The sequence below is a fragment of the Phyllopteryx taeniolatus genome, chromosome 3 (genome assembly GCF_024500385.1).
Source record: "Phyllopteryx taeniolatus isolate TA_2022b chromosome 3, UOR_Ptae_1.2, whole genome shotgun sequence".
In the NCBI taxonomy this organism is placed as follows: domain Eukaryota; kingdom Metazoa; phylum Chordata; class Actinopteri; order Syngnathiformes; family Syngnathidae; genus Phyllopteryx; species Phyllopteryx taeniolatus.
In genome coordinates this window covers 192,138-214,559 of record NC_084504.1, presented here as the reverse complement: position 1 = coordinate 214,559, position 22,422 = coordinate 192,138, and the positions used below count along the sequence as shown (strand labels likewise).

The window sequence follows — 22,422 nt, the reverse complement described above, 5'->3', positions numbered from 1 at the left end:
TGTGGGAGGAAACCGGAGTGCCCGGAGAAAACCCACACAGGCACGGGGAGAACATGCAATTGATTGAACCCCGGTCCCCAGAACTGTGAGGCAGACGCTCTAACCAGTCGGCAAACCGTGCCTCTACTTTAAGCCATGTGAATGTTTAAACAGCAGTGTGGGTGAGGAGACAGTGAAGTAATTGCACTCAAGGAAGGGATGATTCAAATGGCCTCGTGCGAGTACTATACACCCAGTGCTGTTGGCTTTTTTTCCCCTCCTGACACTTATTCTAAAGAAGGCTGGTCCTCAAAAAGAATTTGACATAAAGACACTGGATCTTGTTTTTACCATTTAATATGAACAGTGTTGAACGTATTTCTTTGTGCGTGTGTGTGTCCGTCCTCACCAGTGCCTGCATGTCGTACATGCTTCCCAGATGATCCCAGATGACTGAAGAAGAGATCTGGCGGCCTATGTTCTGACTAAACTTGTCTCGGATGCAGATCATGTGGAAGTGCCGGTTCACTCCTGCACACACGCACGCGCAGGAAATCATCGCAGTCAAGAATGATGAGCAATGTGTGGATCATACAGTGTCATTGTAACAAAATGTCCCACAATCCTTTACAAACACATCATTAGGACCCAAGCAGGTGACCTGTGAGGGCCCAATTGTATTTCTAGAAATTATTATTATTGAGTGACTGCAGAGCATTCAGATATGTTATTGTACCTTTATTTTTTTAAGATTATTCTTATTCCACCCACTTTTTTTGACAGGGTTCTCTTTCGCCATTTTCCATCCGATTCACTTCATTCCAAATTCAACATTCGAAAAATTCAGACCTCGCGTGGCATTACTCATCTAAGCCGCAAAATTTTCACATTTCCCAATATTCCATTTTTTTAACCAAAAAATTCCCCATTCATTTCCAATGGCACATTCAACAAAACACATTCACATCGTTCCCATTCAAAATTTAAAAAAAAAAATAAAAAATGCTCAGCTCATTCAATTCACCTTGGGATCAATTTCCAACATTCCAAAAATGCCCACTCACCAAAAAGTCCACATTTTTCACCAAATGTTTCCACCTTTTTGACCCAAAACATTCCCATACAATTACATATTCAACATTACTCCCTCACCCTTCCACATTTTTCATCCGATTAAAACCATTTCAACTACTAAACCTTTTCAACATTCCAAAAATTCCATCCCAGCAAACATTTCACCATTTTCACCAGGTTTTTCCACCTTTTGACCCACAAAATTTCTAAAGGACATATTTTACATTATTCACTCCTGCTTCAACATTTCTTTACCAATTAAAACAATTTCAACTCCAAATTTTTTCACATTTTGACACCCAAAATTCCCGTGTTATAATCAGAATCATCAGTATGTCCAAAAAACACACAAGGAATTTGTCTCCGGTAGTTGGAGCCGCTCTAATACGACAACAGACAGTCAATTGACAGAGAACACTTTTGAGACATAAAGACATGGCCAAAAAAAACATTTTCCCCTTCTCCTTCAACATTTCTCAACCGATTTGAACCATTTCAACTTCTACGTGTTCAGCTCATTCAAACCATCCCGTGAACCACTCCCATTCCTCAAATTTCACGAAATTTCAAAATAAAAGCCCAAAATTCTAAATTTTTTACAAATTTTGCCAGTGTCCTTATTTCTCAACCGATTCGCACCGTTTCTACTTCTACGTGTACAACTCATTCAAGCTATCCTGTGAACCACTCCCATTCCCCTAATTTTTCAAAATAAAAGCCTGAAATTCTACATTTTAACAAATTTACCTACAGTTTACTTATTTCTAAAACTTGAAACTTGAAACTTTCTAAAACCGTTTCAACTTCTACGTGTACAGCTCATTCAAGCCATCCTGTGAAGCAAATTTAAAAAATGTTCAAAATAAAAGCATGTTTTTAAATATTTTTACAAATTTAGCTAATTTCCTTCTTTCTCAACTGATTCGCACTAGTGAGGATAAGCGGAACAGAAGATGAAGATTCGTTTCTACTTCCATGTGTTCAGCTCATTCAAACCATCATTTGAACCAGTCCCATAAGTTTATAAAATAATAGCCCGGAATTCATAATTTTTACACATTTGGCTACAGATTCCTTATATCTCAACCGATTGGAATCGTTTCAACTTCGTATTCAGCTCATTCAAGCCATCCTTTCTCTCACTCTAATTCCCTAAATTTTACAAATTAATAAAAACCCTTAAATTCACAATTTTTATAAATTTACCAACAGTTTAATTTCTCAACCCTAACTAACTAACTGTTTCACCTTCAACATGTTCAGCTCATTCAAGCCATCCCATGAGCTATCCCAAATTGCTAAAATTTCCTAATTTTCAAAATAAAAGCATTTCGCTTCATTCTATTACATTTCATATTATTCAATATCAATTGATAGCATTCCATATGATTCAATAAAATTCCAAATGATTTCGTTCAGCATTTCTGCATTCACACGCAATTTCTCCAGGAATTGCACATTCTAGTTATTATTATTATGGCCCGAGCAGGTGACCTGCGAGGTCCCTAGCATATAGAGGAGACCCAGACGCGCACAAAAAAAGTCAGCGTGAACGATATCGTAACTCCAACAGAAAGTGCGAAAAGTGTGAAATATTTGCATTTTTTCAGAGTTTATACTTTTACGAACTCCTCCTACAGCTTTCATCTGATTCGCTTCAAACTTGGTCTGTAAAATCTCTAGACATGGGACATTAAAACATCAAAAGATTTTTAATCCAATGAACTATATGACGGGGACAGGGCTTCAAACTTTTCATTCCACATTTCGCCACAAAACCGAAAATGCCTAAACTTCATCATAGTCTCATGCACACGAAATTTGTTCTCTGCATTTAACCCATCAGAGTGAACACATACACGTTAGTTGGTACGTTTCACTTAGAGCTACAAAAATTGTCTCACATCTGTATCGACCGCAGACGTACAGAAACTTCAAAGGCACACGGACCCTAAACCCAACGGGAAGTGACCTGTCACTTCATAATTGTAAGGTTCCACCTTTTCCGTACACTTCCAGATGCCATACAGTTCATCAAAGAGCTATTCGTGGTACATCAGAGGGACAGCCTACAGGTTTCATCCGATAGACTTCAAACTTGGCCAGATTCATCTCAACACCAACCATCCATCCATTTTCTTCTGCTTATCAGAGGTCTGGTCGCGGCGGCAGTAGCAGGGAAGCCCAGACTTCCAAGGGGATCCCGAGGCGTTCCCAGATCAGCCGAGAAACGTAGTCTCTTCACCATGTCCTGGGTCGTCCCCGGGGTCTCCTCCCAGTAGGACGTGCCCGGAACACCTCACCAGGGAAGCGTCCAGGAGGCATCCTAAACAGATGCCTGAGCCACCTCATCTGGCTACTCTCAATGCGGAGAAGCAGCAGCTCTACTCTGAGCCCCTCCCGGATGACCAAGCTTTTCACCCTATCTCTAAGGGAGAGCCCAGACACCCTGCGGCGGGAAACTCATTTCGGGCGCTTGTATCCGGGATCTTGTTCTTTCACCTATGGTCACGACCTAGCGCTCGTGACCATAGGTGAGGGTAGGAACGTAGCTCGACCGGTAAATAGAGAGCTTTGCCTTTCGGCTTAGCTCCTTCTTCACCACAATGGATACAAAGTCTGCAGTTGGAACACAACCTCCGGTCCCCACCAGCCCAGTCTGCCAATCCAGAGGTACTGTCCCCGATGTCCACGCAATGTTGCAGAGGGGTGTCAATCAAGTCAGCCCCACAACATCCAGAGCCTTTACAGAGCCTTTAGGAACTCCGGGTGAATCTCATCCACCCCCAGCGCCTTGCCACCGAGGAGCTTTTTAACCACCTCGGTGACCTAAACCTCAGTGATAGGAGAGCCCGCCTCAGAGACCCCAGACTCTGTTTCCTCATGGGAAGGCGTGTCAGAGGAATTGAGAAGGTCTTCAAAGTATTCTCCCACCGCCTCACAACGAGTCGAAGTCAGCAGTGCCCCATCCACACTATACAACACAGTGTTGATGGTGCACTGCTTCCCCCTCCTGAGACGCCGGATGGTGGACCAGAATTTTATCGAAGCGTTTCGGAAATGGTTGTCCATGGCCTCACCGAACTCCTCCCACATCAGAGTTTTTGCCTCAGCAACCACAAAGCTGCATTCCGCTTGGCCAGCTGGTACCAATAAGCTGCCTCACAAGTCCCACAGGCCAAAAAGGCCCGATAGGACTCCTTCTTCAGCTTGACGCCATCCCTCACTGCTGGTGTCCACCAACAGGTTCCCAGCAGACCCTCACAATACGTTTGGGCCTGCCAGGTCGGACCGGCACCTTCCCAACCATCTGAGCCAACTCACCACCAGGTGGTGATCAGTTGTCAGCTCCGCCCTTCTCTTAACCCGAGTGTCCAATACATGCGCCCGCAAGTCCGATGACACGACCACAAACTCGAACTGCGACCTTGGGTGTCCTGGTGCCAAGTGCACGTGTGGAAACCCTTATGCTTGAACATGCTGTTCGTTATGGACAAATCTGTGGTGAGCACAGAAGTCCAGTAACAAAAGACCACTCTGGTTTTGATTGGGGGGCATTACTCCCAATCACGTCCTTCCAGGTCTCACTGTCATTGCCCACGTGAGCATTGAAGTCCCCCAGCAGAAGCGGTCTCCAGCACCCCCTCTAAGGACTCCAAAAGTGGTGGGTACTCTGAACTGGTGTTTGGTGCATAGACACAAACAACAGTCAGGACTCGTCCCCCACCCAAAGGCGGTGGTAAGCTACTCTTTCGTCCACCGGGGTGAACCCCAATATACAGGCGCAGAGGCGGAGGGGGGAATAAGTACACCCACACCTGGTCGGCGCCCCTCACAACTCCAGAGTGGAAGACAGTCCAACCCATCTCAAGAGAACTGGTACCAGAGCCCAAGCCGTGCGTAGAGGCGAGCCCGACTAGATCTAGTCAGAACTTCTCGACCTCACACACCAGCTCGGGCTCCTTCCTTGCCAGAACGGTGACGTTCCACATTCCCAGAGCCAATTTCTGTAGCCGGGGATTGGATCACCAAGGTCACCGCCCAGCTCACACTGCACCTGACCCCTATGGCTCCTCCGCACAGGTGGTGAGCCCATGGGAAGGGGGACCCATGTTACCCTTTCGGGCTGTGCCCGGCCGGGCCCCAAGGGTGCAGGCCCGCCACCAGGCGCTCGCCTGCGATCCCCACCTCCAGGCCTGGCTCCAAAGGGGGGCCCCGGTGACCCGCATCAAGGCAAGGGAAACTTATCTCCATTTGTGTTATTAGTCATCGGGGTTTTTGGAGCCGTGCTTTGTCTGGTCCCTCACCTAGGACTTGTTTGCCATGGGTGACCCTACCAGGGGCGTGAAGCCCCAGTTAACTTATCTCCTAGGATCATTGGGACACACAAACCCCTCCACCACGGTGAGGTGGCGGCCCAAGGAGGGGTTCATCTCAATACCTGGGACATTAAAAGTGATCAAAAGCTTTTTTTCCGACATACTATGTCACGGCGGTGGCTCTTCAAATGTAGCTTTTCTCAAGTGGCCACAAAACAGGAAATGGTGACGGTTCATCAAATACCTATTTGCGCTAGACCTACACCTACGAAAATTCCTAAACGCGTGTAGCACACCAACATGAACAAAATTGTAATTACAAACTATATCCTGTATTTATTGTTGGTAATTATGGTCGGACTTTTAAGTACTGTGAATGTAAATGTTGGAAAAGGGTACAATAATAGTCAATAAACCTCAATTTAAAAAAAATTCTTTGGCCAAAAATCAGCTCACACCTGTATCAACCACAGACGTACAGAAACTTCAGGCATGCATACCCTTTTTTTTTTGTCCTGTTCGGCTGTTAGGTCAAGCAGATTGGAAAATCTGTATACTTTTTTTGCCGGAACAGTTTTACTCTGTCAAACTTCCTCTGTAGTTTCTTAGTATTATAATTGAGGTTTATTGAGAATCAGAGTCGATCAGTCGAACAGAACAAAGTTTCTAGAGGGAAGAGAGAAACAAAGACATAAGACAAAGCACTAATTGTAAACAGGATGAGAGAAGTAAGTCATTACATTATCTACAACAATGAAACAATAAATATGACCGTTGCATGGGGCTGTAGTGCTACACCCTGTGAGGGAAGGACAGGAGAAGCTAGAACAGTACAAGACCAGGAGAAGAAGCATGCTTGACAAGGGGCGTGAACCCGGCTATACAACTGAAGTGTGGTGGGATTAATTATGTAAATTATAAAAGTCTAAAGGACGAGAGTATAAGTGAGGGGATACACAAGCGATTTGCATATTCATGAGTTATTTGTCGCAATAAGTGCGTGACCCCACACCCAGTGAAACAGTCCCAGGGGTGTGTAACTGCGCATACATGGAAGTGAATTGACACAGTTTTACATGCACGAAGACTGACAGAAGTGTCCTGTAATTGCTGTGCCCGCACCACGGAGGCTGAGGACCCCACCCAATCAATCGATGGGCGGGATCGGGCCCAGGGATCCACCCGAGAGCAGCCCGGCGGACGGGACACATCCCACATCGAGGGACCCAGGGCGGTCTGCCGGCCCCCACTGAGGCGCCCCGACAACTGGCCACCCAGTGGGGGCCGCAGGGACCCAATGCCACCAACCCCCCGCCCCACACGCCATACTTACCGTTCATCAAAGAGGTATTCGTGGTACGTCACACCTACACCTACCAAATTGGGCAGTTACGTGTATTACCCAGACACCTACAAAATTATAATTACAACCCAGATCCTAAACTCAGAAACTGACCTACAACCTTTTAAAGGTACACTTTTGGAAAATTTACAGGTGTCACAATTTTGTGAACTTGTCCTACAGGTTTCACCTGATTGACTTCAAACTTGGTGAGTTTCATATGAACACCTGGGACATAAAAAGTCATTAAAAGCTTTTTTTCCGACATACTATGTGACGGTGACGACTCTTCAACCGTAGCTTTTCTCATGTCGCCACAAAACAGGACATGGTGACAGTTCATCAAAGACCTATTTGCGCTACGGTGCATCTACACTGACGAAAATTCCTACACGCGTGTAACACCCCGACACAAACAAAATCGTAATTACAACCTGTATCCCGAACTCAACAGAAAATGATCTACAACCATTTAAATGCAATATTCACAGTACTTTAAAGTCCCATAATAATGTCAAACAATCGACACAGTAGTGTAGTAGTTTTTCCAACATTTGCATGGGTCATACTTTTGCACTTGTCCTGCAGCAGTGGTGTCCAACCTAAGGCCTGGGGGGCATTTGCGGGTCATTCTCCATTTTTGTGTGGCCCACATTTACTCAACATGGGCCATACCTTGGCACTTGTCCTACAGCTTGGTGTCCAACCCACCGCCCCGGGGATATTTGCGGCCATTACTTCATCGTGCCAATACACCAACCTGCCAGGACCTCCCAGCTCTAGTTCAGTTTATACCTGCATTGCACTTTGTATTAGGCCTGCTATGATAATTACTATATCAACTTATCGTTCAATATATAAAATGGACACGAGTTTTTCCGGACTCAATAAATTGTCATTGTTGTGGTGAGCCGTTGTGCGGATCACACAGTGATGCGACAGAGTTGGACGGCTGTGTCATTAGCCACTAGTGGGCTCATGGAACGCCGGTGGACTGGTAACACTGTTGCCGGTGTTGGCTCCGTCCCATACTCCACAGCCTTGCTCCATATGCAGCGTGTAGATTCACCCAACAGAGAAACTTAATGGAAAGTTAACTGTTTGTTGTTGCGAGCTAGCTTTTTAGCTTGATAGCCTGCGAGCTAACAAGCTAGCTCGCTCCACTGCGGGTAATGTCGTTTAAAACATCATAGCTTCGCTACGTGTTGTTGTGTGTGTTAGTTCCCAATTAACACAAACATGGTAACGTTAACTGTTTATTAAACATAAGCTCAGTTGCACGCATAAGCCAGTAGTTGACGACACCAAACGTCAACGTATATTTAATTGACAGCTGAAGGGCTCGTCTTTAGCGGACCAACCACACAGGAGCCAGATTAACATGGAGACTTTTTTTGTCATTCCGATTGAAATCATTTCGATAAAATATCGCTGGTCAACTGTTTACATGTGACGTGATATTTTCCAATGTGCACTGCATTTAATCGGAACAGCCGTGTGACATGCGCACTTCGTCGTGAAGGTCACAATATTTATCAAAATGGAGGTGCGTTGTCTATTCAGCACAGTAGTTGGGAATGTTTTTATGTTTATTTGAAAAAAAATGCTTGATAAAAACAACAAGTACTTAAAAACAAGATCTCAGTCGCATACAAGCTCCATCGGGAGCCGCAATATTTACGCCATGCGTAAACGATGATGTCGTTGGGCATTTATTTCAAGACACAGCATGCACAGACAGAGCTTTCCCAGCTCTATTCCGAATGGCAAAAATTTCCTTATGAACAGTTTGGAAAAAAGAATATTCTACCCCTGTGAAACAAAATGAAATTACATTCGGATCCAGCCTGATTATTCTGAGTGAGGTTTTTATAGGGAGCATTTTCATTCAGTTTGGGCTTCTAAACAAATTATAATCAGAATTAGAAGGCTCCATGTAAACCAAACTAGTCTTGCAGCTCTTATTTTTTATTTCAGACCCAGGGGATCCATATTACAGAGTAAAGAAAAACATGAAAGTATCATAATATAATATATAATAATAATCATAATAACATTAACAATACTGATTTTGAAGCAATAAAATAGAACAAAAAATAAGGGTGGGCCTTATTTTTCATGATTTCAGAGCCATTAAAAACACTGTCGTTTATTGTGGTAGTTTTTGGGAAAATATATCGTCTTAAAAAAATTACCATGGAGGGCAACTTTGAACACTCGTGGTTCTGTGACAATTGTTCAAAGATTGACTCAACTTGAGTTGTCTTCACCCAAAACACACACCAAATTTAATCAGCTTGGAAACAGACTTACAACTTTCTCAAGGCATTGCATTGATTGATTGGAAACTACTGTTTGGACTTTGTAGTTGAAAATCTCTTGGACTGTTCTGGTTTTCACTGTGGTCAAGCCAACCTCCACCCATGAAGAAGTCAACCCAGCAGCCCCTAATTTTATTCATACTAGGCATTACGGTAATAAGCCACTAACTAGCGCGAAAGCCACCTTCAAAATAAAAGCCTGCCAGTAATAGACCTACAAGGACGTCAATGCTTCAGATTTAAAATAATTATATTAAATGAGCTCTCTGTTATAACGCAACCAGTCACTTAAACTTTACTTGGTAAACTATGGCAGGATTGTAACCAGCAAGATTAATTTGAATCTTGAGATGCACTAAAAAAAAAGTTTATTTGATATCTGCATACATGACTGAAAGTATATATATATATTTTTTTTTATTATAAAAAATAAAATAAAATCCCATTGCTATCGCAACACCAGTCCAGTTCTGGGGGACAGTAGACCACCAAAAGATGTCCCATCCAAATCTGATGTTGCATTTCAAAATAAAAGTTCCCTGAACTCTACATATTTCGCTGTCACTGCCACTGATTTAAAAAATAATAATAAAAATAATTAAAAAAACAAAAAATAGTAATAAATAAATAAATAAATATAATCATTACAAAAAAATCCTTTCGGTATCGCAACACGAGTCCAGTTCTGGGGGACAGTAGACCAACCCAGGTCTCCACCGAAAGAGGCCCCATCCAAATATGATGTTGCATTTCAAAATAAAAGTCCTCTGAAATCTGCATAGTTCCCTGTCATTTTTCACTGATTTCCCAAAAATTATTTAAAAGAATCCTTTCGGTATCACATCACGAGTCCAGTTCTGGGTGACAATAGACCACCCCAGGGGCCTCACTTGTGTGGATTTCCTACTGAAACATGGCATACGCACAAAAATACACATGAATCCAAGCACATTTCCCCCGTACAACCCAATCAACATGGAAATGAGCGCACAAGTTGGAGTAGCCAACTCCTCCCTGTCCACGCCTACATTTAAATATGCAAATCATATTTAAATGAACCCTGCACCTGAGATCCCGATCTCTGCATGATCAGAAAAAAAGGAAAATGAGCAAGGTAATGAAGAAAAATATTTTTTCTGAATGTTAAGTTGCTCAATGAAGTGGAGGTGGGCAAGAAAATCCTCTTTAGCATGCTGTCCTCCGGCGTTAACAACAAGCGAAAGATGAGTGAATGGTACAGCGCGTGTGCGGTTGTCAATACTGTGGCATCAGATGAGCGCACACACGCTGAACTAAAAAAAGAAGTGGTCAGACATTAAGGTGGATTTGAAGCGGAGAACAGCTGCCCACCGCCAAAGTGTGGACAAAAGAGGGGAAGGAACCGGCGCGGAAGGCCTCACCCTGTTTGAGGAGAGAATCGCTGCAATAGTGGGTGACACTGCTCTCTCAGGGGTGGTGGGAGCACATGTGGCTGACTGATCACCCCACAAGGTTAATACCATGTATTTTTATAACTCATAACAAATGTGTTCATACAGTAACCTACACTCAGCCCTGTGAGATAAAGGTTAATGCGTAAATGCTGTATGTATATCAGTTGCTCGCAGTGAGAGGCACCGGGCAGTTCTGGGTATACTTATTTTCCCCCGGCTGGACGAGAGGGTAGCCTCCCTCCGCCTTCGGGTGGGGGGACGGGTCCTCACTGTTGTTTGTGCCTATGCACTAAACAGCAGTTCAGTGCACCCACCCTTTTTGGAGTCGCTGGAGGGGGTGCTGAATCGTCAATGCTCATGTGGGCAATGACACCCTAGGTCGCAGTTCGATGATCGACTTTGTGCTCGTGTCATCAGACTTGCGGCCGCATGTCTTGGACACTCGGGTGAAGAGAGGGCCGAGCTGTTAACTGATCACCACCTGGTGGTGAGTTGGCTCCGATGGTGGGGGAAGATGCCGGTCCGACGTGGCCCAAACGTATTGTGATATCCGGCAGTAAGTCGGACTCGTTTCCGGTGAGGGTTGGACTCCGCCAAGGCTGCCCTCTGTCACAGATGCTGTTCATAACGTTTATGGACAGAATTTCTAGGCGCAGCCGAGGCGTAGAGGGGGTCCGTTTTGGTGGCCTCAATATTGCATCTCTGTTGGCTACATCAAGCCGGGATCTCCAACTCTCACTGGAGCAGTTCGCAGCAGAGTCTGAAGCGGTTGGGATGAGAATCAGCACCTCCAAATCTGAGACCATGGTCCTCAGTCGGAAAAGGGTGGCGTGCCCTCTCCAGGTCAGGGATGAGATCCTGCCCCAAGTGGATGAGTTCAAGTATCTTGGGGTCTTCTTCACGAGTGAGGGAAGAATGGAACGGGAGATCGACAGGCGGATCGGTGCAGCGTCTGCAGTGATGCAGACTTTGTATTCAGTCCCCAATTTACCGATCGATCTATGTTCCTACCCTCACCTATGGTCACGAGCTGTGGGTCGTGACAGAAAGAACAAGATCCCGGATACAAGCGGCCGAAATGAGTTTCCTCGGCAGGGTCTCCGGGCTCTCCCTTAGAGACAGGGTGAGAAGCTCGGTCATCCGGGAGGATCTCAGATTAGAGCCGCTGCTCGTCCACATTGAGAGGAGCCAGATTATTCGGATGCCTCCCTGGTGAGGTGTTCCGCCGGGAGGAGACACCAGGGACGACCCAGGACACGCTGGAGAGACTACGTCTTTCGGCTGGCCTGGGAAAGCCTCGGGATCCCCCCGGAAGAGCTGGATGAAATGGTTGGGGAGAGGGAAGTCTGGGCGTCCCTGCTAAAGATACTGCCCCCGCGACCCGACCTCGGATAAGCGGTAGAAAATGGATGGATGGAACTGGTCTTGCGATACCGAAAGTATTATTTTTATTTCTGTTTGGCGACTAAAATTGTTTAAACTAATTCATCGCACAATTTTCCGTAATTAATCTCGATTAATGACATTTTTTGACATCTATTATTTTCTAGGAAGCTTGTAACAGATATTTACTTGAGTAAAATCTTGGAATTAATGTAAAAATCATCAAATAAAAAATTTATTTAGATTCAAAAACGGTTTTAATAGCTTTATTTGATCCTTGAATACAATTCTTCTGTAAAATACAACTGTTGACCAACAATAAAAACTGACTCAGCTTCAAAGGCATATTTCTTATTAGACTTTACACCGATCTGATCGGTGTTATCGGTATCGGCCGATAATTAGCATTTTATGCTGATCGGCTTTCATGTCATAAGTCGCCGATCCGATCAATGATGTCATTGATCGGCTCCGCACAAGACATTTAACTCTGCGTCTTCGTTGCGTATGAATCCAAAAGCTAGTTTATTTTTAGCCTTGTCACCTGTCTTGTTGCGCAGTACTGTAACTATATGATGGCCAATAAAGTTTTTTCAATCCTGTCGGTGAAAAAACACGTCGGTGTGGGACTATTTTGTGGTGTCTCAGACAAACAACACGCAAGTTCTTTGCAGTCTGAGCACAACTGAAGTACGTCGTAGGGAATGTCATCTAAATGCTTCAAGACAACAAATTTGATCGACCACCTGAAGAATGTACACAAGGAGGAGCATGCCACGCTCAAGCAAAGCAGCGTTGTGAAAAAAAAAAAGGAAAAGCCAAACAGACGCAAACTCTGGACAACACAAGTCCATATAGCTGGGACAGTGAGAAAGTTAGAGTAAGCATCTCATAACAGTATTTATTAAAGTAATTTAATTGCAATAAAGTAATTTTATTACAGTAAGTTAGCACACATTATTTATGTCATGTAATATTAATCTGACCTAAACTTATGTCAGTGGACACTCCTTGAATGGCCACCAGAGGTCATTGGTGTTTTAACTTTTGTCTAAAATGCTCGAGAATAATTTTGAAAATGGATGGATGGATGGATACAGTATACAGTACACAAGTATATAAAATAAATGAACAAGTCATGTAAATAGACACATTGCTCCATCTTGTGATTGGATCTGTGATCGGTTATCGTTTTTTTAAAACATGCTGATCGGTGGTCGCTGATTGGCCCCAAAAATACTGATCGTGTAAAGCCTATTTCTTATCGTCTTCTCATACACACACTTCTCAAAACTTCTCGCTTCCTGGTTTAGGTCTTTTCCCACGAGCATCCCACTCGAGCAGCGTTGATTTGTGAGGCCCCGTGGAGGTAACTTGAGCAGGATATCTTGCTCTGAGATGATACACCAAAGACGTACAACTAATATGGTACTTGAATTTGGCTTTGAAAAGTGCGCAATTTACTTACTCCAACCAGCGTCAAGCAAGTAAAACAACGTAAAACTACCTGTCGTCCATCTTCGCGTCAGTGACTCCTCTAAATTTGCTACACACGTGAGCAGAGGTTATAGGCCGCCACAGGAAGTAAATACAACTGCGTTAACGGAGTTAATTTTGTTTAACGCGTAAAATAATTTTAATGTATCTCCAAAGTTAATGCTTTAACTTTGACAGCCCTAATTATTTTTAAAGATTTTTTTAAATCAGGGGTAATGAAAGTTAAATATGCAGAATTCAGGCGACTTTTATTTTGAATTGCAACATCAGATTTGGATGGGACTAGGTGTGATACAGAATATATATTTTTTAATGATTTTTTTTTACATCAGGAGTGATGACAGCGAAATATGCATTTTTCAGGGACTTTTATTTGAAATTCTACATCAGATTTGGAGGGGACCTCTTTTGAGACCTGGGGTGGTTTAGTATCCCCCAGAACTGGACTGAAAGGATTTTTTTTTTTTTTAACCAGTGGTAATGACAGTAACATCTGCAGATTTCAGCGAACTTTTATTTTGAAATGCAACATCAGATTTTGATAGGTCGTCTTTTGGTGGAGAACTGTGATTGGTGTTTCCATACTGAAGATTTTTATGTATTTATTTAAATCAGGGGTAATGACAGTGAGATGGAGATTTCAGGAGACTTTTATTTTCGAAATCTAACATCAGATTTGGATGGGACCTCTTTTGGTGGAGACCTGGGGTGGTGTGGTGTCCCTTAGAACAGGACTTGGGGTGCAATACCGAATAGATTTCTTTTTTTTTTTTTTTTAATCAGGGGTAATGACAGCGAAATATGCATTTTTCAGGGAACTTTTATCTTGAAATGCTACACCAGATTTGGGTGGGACCTGTTTTTGGTGAAGACCTGGGGTGGTGTAGTGTCGCCCAGGACTGGACTGGCGGTGCGATACTGAATTTATTTATTTATTTATTTTTAAATCAGGGGTAATGACAGCTTAATATGCAGATTTCAGGGGACTTTTATTTTGAAATGCAACATCAGATTTAGATGGGACCTCTATTGGTGGAGACCAGGCGTGCTGTAGTGTCCCCCAGAACTGGACTGGTGTTGTGATATCTAGATGATTTTTTTTTTTTTTTTAATCAGTGGTAATGATTGATTGGTATGTACCCGAGAACTGGACTGGTGTTGCGATACTGAAGAGATTTTTTTAAATCAGGGGTGGATGTTTTTAAATCAGGGGTAATGACAGCGAACCATGCAGATTTCAGGGGACTTTTATTTTGAAATGCAACATCAGATTTGGGTGGGACCTCTTTTGGTGGAGAACTGGGGTGGTGCAGTGTCCCCCAGAACTGAACTGGTGTTTTGATACCGAAAGGATTATTTTAAATCCTTTTTAAAACTCAGTATGCATTGATGTCCATGTGTTATTTGTAGACTTTTATTTTGAAGGTTGCTTTCGGCGCAAGTTGGCGGCTTATTACCGTAATGCCTAGTATAAACAAAATTGGGGGCGGCAGGCTGGCTTGACTTCTTTTCGAGTGGAGGCTGGCTCGACCGCAGTTGGTTTTCTTAGGTCTGGTCTGAGAATCGGGCTGTTTTTGTCCTTTTTCGATCTCTTCCCGACAATCTTCTGTGTCATACAAAATTATCCTAATAGATTGTCCTTAGGTCTGATGTGTGTTAAGAGTGGATTTTCCAAAACTGGTCGGGGCCGACAATCTAAAATAATGAACGTGGGCAATATTTACGACCAAAACCCTTTACGTGTGTGGCGGGGAGCCTACGTCTCTCCAATTCATACCTATAAAATTTGTAGTGCAAATATACAGAAATCGTGGGGCTTTTTAGCTTTTTAGACTTAGTCATGAATGCCGCAAATATACACTGAAAAACGTAAATTTAGATTTTGAGTAATATGATGATAACGATGATGCTTAACTATGTTTTGTAGAATTCTATTTGTAATTTGATAAAGGAAGAGTGACCAGACAGATGAGCTAACAAAGCTAAACTACTAGCAGTTAGCCTCACCAACAGGCTTGTGTCCGATCATGGCGTGGAAGAGGCAGACCTCCACCTCGTGGCTCCACACCACCGACTCCTCGCCGGGTGCCAGGGCCGCGTCCGGCGGCTTCTCGTCGGACTGGTTCTGCGTCACGTCGGCCTCCCCCATCGTCGAAACAAACACAACGGAGACAAGACCGTGCTTCTAAGGTCGGATGTTTTGGTTGTGTCGGTCGGAAGTACGACAATAATTTAGGGTTTACTTCTACTTCCTCTTTCATTTATTGGCGGATTGCAAACGTTTAGGTACATACTGCCACCTAACTGTGAAAGAGTATGCAACACTCATATCCCCAACCCACAGATCTGTTTTGGCTTACATTTTAACGATTTCCTGTATGTATGTGTGTGTGTGTGTGTGTGTGTGTACATATATATATATATATATATATATATATATATACATATATACATATATATATGTATATGTATATATATATATATATATATATAATGTATATACGTATATATATGTATATATATATATATATATATATATATGTATATACGTATATATATATATATATGTATATATATATATATGTATATATTAAAGGAACCTGTGTTTTAAAATCTCCTAACTCCCGTGGTTCCAAGTGTGTTCGTTTTCGTGAAAGAACTTCGTTCACAACAATGTATCAAAACCAACCAATTTATTCCTGACAGAGGAGTCTATACATTTGCAGAGCTCTGGGTTCGTAACTACCCCATCTTATCCTTAGCAGATAAAGTAGTCGAACTGAAACTATCTGATTCTACCCCAGACTTATACAATGTTTCAAACGGGCCAGTATGGAATCGCTGTCGTCTGATTGGTCCGTAATCTGACGTCATCGTTGTCCTGCAGAATGATGACCATTTGATCTGGCTCCAGACTTCTGCTCCAGGTGTCGCCTGCATTCAATGTTTATAGTGGCTCCCCGCAGTTCCTTTCTTCCTTGAGATGTGTCTCCAAATACCACCTGATGGGGGGGTTTTCCTGCAATAAAACCCCTACCCCCTTATCTGATTATACTGTAATACACATCCTCTTCCAAACTAGTTAGACCCTGAAACTCTATATTATATTCTATTACATATAGAATTACATTTTAGAATATAAAGTATTCTATATTCCCTTCAATCCCCCAAGTTGATCTTCTGATAATCAGAAGATCAACAACCCCTATACCTGCAGCCTATTTCACGACAAAACTCAACAAAACCTAATGTAAACACAGCAAATTGAAAACATTTGTGAATACAAAGGCGTCGATCAAGGCAGCGAGCGCGCTCATCGTCTCCCCGTCCTCTTTCAACGGCAGCTGCAGATCTTGGCAGTGGGGGTTCTTCTCTTCAAAGGCCTTGAGAGCAAACCTGAGAACAAGTCTCCTGAGAAAATGAATTAACACCCCCCACACCAGTCACTCTCCCAGGTGAAATCCGCCATATGGTTGATCTCCTGCTGAGAGAGAGGCTTGATCACAGTGGGGGTTATCATAGAAACCAATGCACAAGTGCCTGTCCATTCCCCAGGCAGTAAGTCCCACAACAGAACAACACCACACATCCACCACAAATCAGACCTCATCTTACTTAATCGGGCCGCATCCTAACAATCAATAAAAAGTGTGAATTTACAAAACTGTGGATCCAGGTGGCCAATTGATCAGGAAAGTTTTTTATTTGGGCCCAAAGTTACCTTACTCTTATTTTGTGTGATGCAGGGTAGGGAAGGGAAGGGACGGTATCTTAGCAAATTTTCTCATTATCGGACTAGATGAACTTTTTGTCGGTCGTATCCAATTAATAATAATCTGTCCTAGTGGATCAGTCCCTGAGACATCTATACCCAAGGTCAAGACTGTAAAGGTCGCTACTGGTTTGCCCCACTCTCTCCACGGGGTGCTAGTTATATCATACAAGGTCAATAATACGGGATGTCGGTCCCTCGGGGTTACTGAGTGCATACTAACTCTTTCCAATTTGATCTTGTCCTTCCACCGCCAATTCCTAATCTTCGTCGGCTCCCAGTATCCCGGTTTCGAGTGGATAATCACTTGCCTCCAACGTCTTTTCCCCCAATGTGTAGTTCAATTCTAGGGCCCCTGCTGGCTTCACGGCCCTCTTTGTTACTCTTTCTCCTTGTATTGCATTCCAAAATAGATTCCTGTAACTGTAATCAGGGAGATCACCAGAGTCATGATTATAACCTTCTTTGACCAGACATACAGGATGTACATATTTCCCCCTTTGTTAAATGACTAATTTAACACCAAAACACAGTACCCACACACAACGCCATACACAAACAAGCAGGTCGTCTCCTTCGTCGGAGAGGCCCCTGACCAGACCTGCAAACAAACCCTTATATAAATTAATCACAACTCTGCAAAAGATACCCGTGCCAAAGCGATGGACTACATAATTCCTGTATACATACTCCAGAGAAGGGACAAGTTGGCAATTGTCACCCAACATTGATATTATTCCCCAACCAATTGTTAATTTGTCTCACAAAAGTGTTAATGTCGATAAACCACATCACATAAAATCAGCGTTAAGTCAGCACACCAACATCCTGCAATACAACAATAAAACTATCAAGCTCCATCCTCCTGGGCGTCCTGTAAAATAATGTTATTTCAACAAATCAGTCTTTCAACAGTCTGTAGACCGTTATTCATTGGTAACTAAAGGTCTATAGTCTCTTTCACGTGATCACATCGTTCACTACTCCTGTCAGCCAGCTCAGTAGTGCTCCATTTCTGCTTTTAATTAAGACGACACAAACATTAAACACAAAACATAAACAATTAACATGACATGACAATCGAGACTTCACAGACAATAACATTAACCTGGACCCAGGAGTGAATGTCCTCTCACATACACCACACAGACAAAACTGAACACAGCACACTTATTGGTTGAACCATAACACCTAAACCACTACAGACCAGGCTTCTATACAATGCATTAATTAAACGATCCTATTGTAAATCTCCCTGGCCCTTGCAATACCATAAACTCAGAAAACTCACACACGCCCGTCGTAAAGCTGCCCCCCCCCCCAGCTGAGGACCCCTGTGACCTTTCATAAACCATTTGGTGCACCTTCACTTCAAGTGCTCTTTTAAGCACTCATCCATTTTCTGAGCCGCTTCTCCTCACTAGGGTCGCGGGCGTGCTGGGGCCTATCCCAGCTATCATCGGGCAGGAGGCGGGGTACACCCTGGACTGGTTGCCAGCCAATCGCAGGGCACATCCAAACAAACAACCCTTCGCACTCACATTCACACTTACGGGTAATTTAGAGTCTCCAATTAACCTACCATGCATGTTATTGGGATGTGGGTGGAAACCGGAGTGCCTGGAGAAAACCCACACAGGCACGGGGAGAACATGCAAACTTCACACAGGCGGGGCCGGGGATTGAACCCCGCTCCTCAGAACTGTGAGGCTGACGCTCTAACCAGTTGGTCACCGTGCCGCCCCCTCTCTAAGCAATATATATCAAATCCCATTCACCAGCTCAGATAGTAACTTGCACGTCATTTATTCAAACTCCGAAGCGTTTTCTTAGACCACAAACCTCCCGTACTGTTGTCAGGCTTTTATCCCAGGCACGCAGAGCCGCTCTGGTCCGCTCTGCTGACCCGGAAATAGAAAGTCACGATACCACTCTTGCTTGATCACATCCGTCCGGCACACGTCTTAATTTATCTATTATTTAATTTATCTTCCAGAATATCATATGCATACCTATTTATACATACAATATGTATGCCTTATTTATTTAGTTAATAAATATAATGGGTACCCTTTGAAGCGCTTTATACCTTTTTACATATATAATCATATAATTTTATTCATCAAAGTTCTAAGGTTTGCTTTATATTGTGTACACAATTTATAAAACGTATCGCACCGAATATTTATACCATTCACACTTAGTCCACGTTTTTTTTTTTTTCACAATAGAGGCCTGCGCAGGACATGTTTGGGACAAGTAGAATCACTTGTCCGATCTGATTACTCGTGGAAGCTCATACGTCGGAATATAATGGTTAACCAGCGCTTTGTCGACAGACGGCACGTTTTCTTTTGCACAAGGATAGCCTTTGGGCCATCCAGAAAAAGTGCCGACAATTATTAATAAGTACCTTACGCTTTGGACTGGGACTACCATTGCCGGTTCAGTCCATTACCACCACATAAATTCAGGCCTCGGCCCATCTCAGTGTGTTGCAATTCCCTCTTCGTTGTAGGGCAAACACTGATATCTTGACATATATCACAAAAAACACAAAAATATTTTACCTTACGCAGAAGATAAGGGTGCCACCAAAAGCGCAGCTTCTTCAGCATTGACACATAACTTTCCTGTAGGTAACATCAATCTCCTAGGTTCTCCTTGTCATCATACTCAGCACCTGTCTCTTGCCACTTACGCTTGTCTTCCTTCGGCGCCGCCTCCTGGAGGTCGCGCACCACATCAACTGTTACTGCAGGGAGAAAGTCAATTAACTGATCCCGTTTAACAACATATTTTCCTTCAGCATCCATTTATTAGCCTGCTACTTTTTTCAGCACCATTAATAAATAGTAACACTCTGACCTTCAGATAACTCTAGTGCCCCGCACCTGGCCAGCAGTTCTGCAGCTTGAGCGGAGGGTTTCATAACATCATTTATGGACCAAAGCATTGGGATTTCAGAATTTGGGTTTCCGCGATATCTTCTATGGCCTCTTGTTTACAAGGATACTACGGCACGTAAACAAAAGCAGTCGGGTTTACCTCGAATGTTACCGGAGTCACGGATGTACACAGACCCCCGTCTGCAGGACCCTCGGACCACAATGAGTCCGGCAGCGAGCTCAAGAGCTGTGCGGCGTCCTCATGGCCCGAGAGTTCTCTGCCATGGAATCGCGCTAAAGTCACATGCTCCAACACCCCTCCGTCCACCATGGTACCTTGAATACAAAAACATTCAGTACCGGGAGAGTACAACACATTGGGTATTTGATCTTGTTGCCAATCATTTGCCAATTGGCATTTTCTCACCATGGGTCCCAGTTCTCAAGCTTTATGACCGAGTGCAAGTGAAAAAGTGTGGAAAAGATGTCAAACTCATCATAAACCACTCACTCTGCTCTGGCGTCAAGGTGGAGGCCGCTGCCACACCTTGCTTCCTTATGTAAATACTTTTACTTATTGAGCATCCCATTTTCCCCCTGTATTGGCTCAAACGCTTCTCTGTAAACCAAATCGTCATTTATATCATAAAACAGTGTGAGATGGAGAGGATCAATTGGAGGACAATAGGGGGCGAGAGAGTCGATCCAGGACTTCCACCGCAGGAAGGCCGAGTAAACTCCGCCTCCCTCCTTCGTTTCAGGTTTTAGTCGGGCCCAATATATGTCAGCAGTTGCTTCCGGAAGTTCATGTTGTATCATGTTCCATCCGGAGGATAACTTCTGTCCACAGTTCATCATGGTCCCATCGGGGAACCGTATCGTCAGTCCATCTGGGCTACAAAGGATGGTAGCCCTGGTCTTGACAAGCAGATCTCTGCCCATCAGACTCACTGGAGCCCCTCTTTTCATGAAGACAAACTGATGTTCATGTGTCTGTCCAGCAATTTCAGTCTTTAATGGTGTCGTAATCGGCAGACTCATGGGCACCCCTGCACAGCTCATTCAGGTGGTTGTCTTCCCTTAGCGGGGTTCAGAGGCTCTGTCTTTCCTCCGTCCCCTGGCTCCGGGCTCATTGGGCATTCGGACCAGTCCTCATCGCAGTAGTACTGGCGAGATGGCTCTTGTTGCTGTGGAGCCTGCTGCGGATGCTGTTGCCGGGCTGCGCCCACCTCTCCCTCATGAAGCTTTGTAGCCTCCTCTTTGAGGTGTGGCCTCTCCGGGTTCCACTGGAGGTCATTGTTGAATCATTGGGTAAACAGTACATTGGCAATCCCAGTGTCCATACTGACCACAATTGAAGCACGCTTGGTCCGTTGGAGGTCGGCAAGGGCTTCCCCTGCCTCCGTTGGTGTCCTCTGTCACGACTCCCGCCTCGTCTCCTCGTTGACCCCTGCGCCATCCACATCTGTTTTTCTGCTTCCATTTTTATTTATTTATTTATTTATTTTTTAATGGCCACTTTACGGGCCTGGGCCAATTGTAGCTTCAAAAGTTGTTCCTGCATGTCCTTTACCTCATCTGATGATTTGTGTTTTCTGTCGACAAAAAGTTTCAAATGGTGTGACACATGACAATTAAAAAAGCTATCTCCCCCTTTAATGAGGTCAGGGTCTTTAATAAGTTCAGTCCTAACTTCAACCGGCAAGGTCTCAAGTAAAGCTATTCTATAAATAACATTTGCCTCTCTTAAACGGGAGGGATGTGATCCTGTCTTATCTGTCCAAATACTTATGCAATGTTCGAAGTGAGAACTGGGATCCATGAGAGGTTTGAAGTCCGGAAGCTTCGGCACCGTTGGGGAAGAGGACGGGAACATGTCACACAGCAAATACTATAGGAGCAAAAGGGGCAAATAAAATTTCAGGTTCGACATTATTCAGACCCGACCGTGTCAAAATATCATCCGATTGGTGAACCGAAATGCAACAGGCGCGTATCAATCTCACTATGTCACCACACGCCAGGCTCATGTTGTCCGTCAACTTTTTCAGCCCCTGGATCCAAATTACACCAACAGCAGCCAGTCCGGGCAGCCGTTTCTGTAAAAAACTCAAAAATCTTTAAAGACAATTTTTTGTACATTTACCCACCTTTTTGAATGCGGGCTCGTGCGGAATTGATAGGAGTTTTATTTCCCCTCTACAAATGGTCTGCCATTTGAGCCGCCCCTTGACCGGCAATGCCGGTTATAGTGACGTCACTGGGGCCGTTTTCGGAAAGGTCCGTAAATTGTATTTAGCGGGGGAATTTGTCGCTCTTTTTTTTCTTCTTCGCTGAACAGCTGCCATGGCAGGGCACACCAGACAAATCTCATACATTTTTCTACTCAATTTTTCATTCTCTTCTATTTTCTT

The 22,422-nt window shown here is 43.8% G+C and overlaps 2 protein-coding genes across 3 annotated transcripts in view; one reads left to right on the top strand and one right to left on the bottom strand.

The window, feature by feature from the left end:
* mrgbp (MRG/MORF4L binding protein) overlaps window positions 1–15,604 on the bottom strand; it is a 31,786-nt gene extending 16,182 nt beyond the window's left edge. The window contains exons 1-2 of the mRNA XM_061766330.1: window positions 15,356–15,604; window positions 389–510 (exon numbers count right to left, since the gene is read on the bottom strand). Of these exons, the coding sequence (XP_061622314.1) occupies window positions 389–510; window positions 15,356–15,497 (264 nt within the window). The 5' untranslated portion in view covers window positions 15,498–15,604. The remainder of the gene's footprint in view (window positions 1–388; window positions 511–15,355) is intronic.
* Window positions 1–22,422, top strand: part of si:ch211-158d24.2 (multiple epidermal growth factor-like domains protein 9) — a 395,895-nt gene that overhangs the window by 181,342 nt on the left and 192,131 nt on the right. The window lies entirely within an intron of this gene.